This window comes from Gossypium hirsutum, chromosome D13 (genome assembly GCF_007990345.1).
Source record: "Gossypium hirsutum isolate 1008001.06 chromosome D13, Gossypium_hirsutum_v2.1, whole genome shotgun sequence".
NCBI lineage: Eukaryota > Viridiplantae > Streptophyta > Magnoliopsida > Malvales > Malvaceae > Gossypium > Gossypium hirsutum.
The window spans coordinates 3470075-3473916 of record NC_053449.1 but is presented as its reverse complement, the minus strand read 5'-3'; the positions used below and the strand labels follow the sequence as shown (position 1 = coordinate 3473916).

At 34.0% G+C, this 3842-nt stretch overlaps 1 protein-coding gene across 1 annotated transcript; it reads left to right on the top strand.

Moving 5' to 3' along the window:
- Positions 1-1049: 1049 nt before the first annotated feature.
- LOC107942897 (glycine-rich RNA-binding protein GRP1A) lies at positions 1050-2361 on the top strand. The gene is made up of 2 exons (XM_016876629.2): positions 1050-1519; positions 1794-2361. The coding sequence occupies exons 1-2, from the start codon at positions 1406-1408 to the stop codon at positions 2184-2186; spliced, it is 507 nt and encodes a 168-aa protein (XP_016732118.1). The 5' UTR covers positions 1050-1405; the 3' UTR covers positions 2187-2361.
- Positions 2362-3842: the final 1481 nt, after the last annotated feature.

The following is a 3842-nucleotide window of genomic DNA, read 5'->3' as shown; positions in this document are numbered from 1 at the left end:
ATTAACACAAGAAGAGAAAATGTGTTAGAATGCGTAATAGAATAAGAAAAGCTAAAAACAAAAGAATACCCAAGACTAGAATCAAAGAAAATGAATTACCCAATAGAAAATCTGAAATAATGGAAAATAACTTGAATTTTTCGTTTACAGTCTTCCCGATGTGCTAAAATCACAAAAATTGAATTGAACCCTCTTTATATGATAAATATCATATCTGAAAATTTTGGTCATAAAATTTAACCCCAAATTTTTTTATTGTTTATTTTAAAACTTTTTAAAACTTGAATTAAGTAACATTTGCAAAACACTTTATATAACACAAGGAAACAATTTAAAAATGCAAAAATCTGATACCAAATGATAAATGATGGCGGAGGAAGGATCGCATTCAAGTTGTTTTATCTGAAAAATAAAAATTTGGATCTAACCTAAAATGAAAACACCAAATAAATTTAAGAAAACAACAAAAAACAAAAATAACAAAAATAAAAAAATTGAGAACAAAGAATAAATATTCAAAACAATAAATAAATAAATAAATAAATGAAAAAAAACTAAAAATAAAAGACGGAACGAATAAATCGATGAATATGTTGAATAGAAGGATAAGTAATGTCTATAAATCTTTTATCATTTTATATTTTTTATGTAGAAAAATATATACACATAACAATATTTAAACTAAACTTCTATAAAATTTGAAATTTCTACTTTATTAATAAACTAAAACCCTATTTATTATTTATATCAATATTTTATAAATATCTTCATTACATAATAATTTTTTTCCAGTATATCTTGAGTATACATATATTTTATTGCATAATCAAATTTTAATTTAAAAAATATAATGATTAATATATTAATAATTTAAATTGCTATATGAATCCAATAAAAAATTTAACACATTAATTTTTATTTTCAAAAAGAAAATATTTAAATCCCAAAAGAAAAGGAAAATCCAAAACGAAAGTAATACTGGCCGTTTTGGTCATTCAGAAAGGAACCGAACTAAACGCCATAACATTCGGTGACAAGTAGAACGCAACGAACGTGTGAGATAGATATTTTTGTAGGTAAGAAGATATTTTTTGAATGCCCTTTTTTTATGAGTCTCAAGTGCTCAGAAATCACGTGACTGTGGGTCCCTTTTCTGACCTAGTCACCCACATAACTAACCCTGGTTTATTTTTTCTCGATTTCCGGTTTACCCCTATTATTCAGGGTTGTCATGAATTTAACCATGGTTAACCAATCCTGCTCTAATTAACCCTAATTCAGACCTCACACCCCCTATAAATCATGGTTTAGTCCCCCTCCTTTTTAACCATTCACAGCTCTTTACAAAATATCTGCTCCTCTTAGTTTCCCTTTTTGTCCCTTGTTTATTTGATACTCCCCCCTCATGGCTGCCGCTGATGTCGAGTTCCGGTGCTTCGTCGGAGGGCTCGCATGGGCCACCGACGACCGGGCCCTTGAAGAAGCCTTCAGTGCGTTTGGTGAAATCGTCGAATCGAAGGTCCGTTTGTTGCAGGGATCGGACTCCAGATCTGACTTGATCCGACCCGATCTGGGCGCCCCTGTCATATGATCTGTGATCCTTGTTCTGTTCTTTTGTGTTACTTGTTACTTGATACTACTCTCTTGTTACTATTCTCTTTTAAAACTCTCACCGGTACGTTCTTTCTTCATCCCTTTGGGCCGAAGATCGATCGATTTTAACAAATCTTTTTTTAAAATTTTTTTTGTGATATTTTTTCAAGTAAGTAATGTTTTGTTGTTTTCATTTTCAGATCATTAATGATCGTGAGACTGGAAGATCCCGAGGCTTTGGATTCGTTACTTTCCGTGACGAGAAAGCTATGAGGGACGCGATCGAAGGAATGAACGGTCAAAATCTTGATGGAAGGAACATAACTGTCAACGAAGCCCAATCGCGCAGAAGTGGAGGCGGTGGCGGAGGATTTGGAGGAGGAAACGGTGGTTACAGCCGCGGTGGAGGCGGCGGCGGATATGGTGGTCGCCAAGGAGGATATGGTGGCGGACGCCGTGAAGGTGGATACGGAAACGGTGGGGGGTATGGTGGAGGTGGATACGGAGGTGGACGCCGTGAAGGAGGATACGGTGACGGCGGATCTCGTTACTCAAGAGGCGGCGGTGCATCTGAAGGCAACTGGAGGTCTTAAATTTAGGGTTTCAAAGTGGGCTTGGGCCTATATTGTTATGGGTTTGGTTTGGGTTTGGTAGTTGGTAATTCTAAAGTTACTCTGTTACTGTTTGGTTTGGGTTCTCTCGTTTTTGATCGATGTTGTTACTGTTCTCTTAAAAGCATAAAAATGGAATGAAGTATCTTCTTTTCAATTTCCTGCCTTATTTCTTACGACCTTACTTTTTTTAAAATAATGTTAAAAATTCATTATATTAAAAAAATTTTGTATCTTAATTTGTAAACGCTTTTTTGGTATTGCGGAAGTTTGGTTTTTTATTTATCTTAATTTTTAATTTATCAAAATTCACTTTTCTAATTTTTATTTATTTAATTTCCTTAAAGGATAAGGTTTCTAAGGTATTCTTTTGCCTGTTGAAGATTTGTAGTAAGATATTAATCCTTAGTAATAATTTAATCATATCATTTTTAGTTGCATTTTCAAATGATTGAAAATTCAATCACATTTAGTTTCTTTGTTTATAGTGAAACAAGTAATTGTATTATTATTACGAATTTTAAATTACAAGATGAGGATTTTTAGAAGAATGGCAATAGGAAATGTGGTCCTATGAGGTTTGGCTAAAAAGAAAAGAGCATGTTAAATCATCCACTAGATTATTGGAGTGCAGAGTGGGGCCCATATTCCCAAGTGGAGACGCAATCAACCTTTTATCTCCTCATTCCTCTACGTCTACTATGACATCAACTATAAATTTATTGAAAGGAATCAAATTAAGTTGATTTCATAATCTATAAAAATTAAATTAAAATTTTATTTATATGTTTACTTGCGGAAAATGTATTGGTGGCCCAATATGAAAATATGAAAAGAGAGATTGTTGAGTATGTCGCCAAATGCTTGACCTGCTAGCAATTAGAATTTGATTTGCCACTCCCAAAGTTAGAGATAATCAACACAAGCACACTGTGCAATCTTTAGGTACAAGGTTGAATCAGGTTGGGAACATTATTTATTATTCGTCAAAGTTGTGTATAATAATAGTTCGAGTATTCAAATGGCTTTGTATGATCCATTATATGGTTGGCGGTGTAGAACGCCTATTTGTTGGTCGAAATTAAACGAAATAAAGATTGTTGAGCCGAAATTGATTCGGGAAACTGAAGATATGGTTAAACTGATCATAGGCATAAATTGTATGTTGACTTGAAATGGAGAGATATCGAGTTTTCAATGAGAGATAAGGTATTCCTGAAAGTCTTTTCGTGGAAGAAAGTCTTACGGTTTGGTCGTTAAGGGAAGTTAAACCCTAGATTCATCGGATCGTATGAAATTACAGAAAGGGTTGGACCAGTGGAATATCGACTAGCATTACTGGTGGAATTACACAAGATACATGACGTATTTCATGTATCCATGCTTAGGAGATATCGTTCGGATTCGTCTCATATTATTCTGGTGAAAGAAATCGAAATTCAACTTGACTTATCATTTGAGGAGGAATCGATTGAAATTTTGGCTCGAGAAGTGAAAGAGCTAAGAAATAAATGCGTTCTACTTGTGCAAGTTCTATGGCACAGTCACAGCGTGGAAGAACTGACTTGGGAACCTGGGGAAGCAATGAGATCCCAATATCCCCACCTCATTTCATGTAAATTTTGGGGGACAATTTTT

What these genes read in the sequence shown, in the direction of transcription:
- LOC107942897 (XM_016876629.2), top strand. Translation starts at nt 1,406, where the DNA reads ATGGCTGCCGCTGATGTCGAGTTCCGGTGCTTCGTCGGAGGGCTCGCA. An exon ending in GTGAAATCGTCGAATCGAAG is followed by an intron (nt 1,520 to 1,793) that starts GTCCGTTTGTTG and finishes TTTCATTTTCAG; the next exon opens with ATCATTAATGATCGTGAGAC.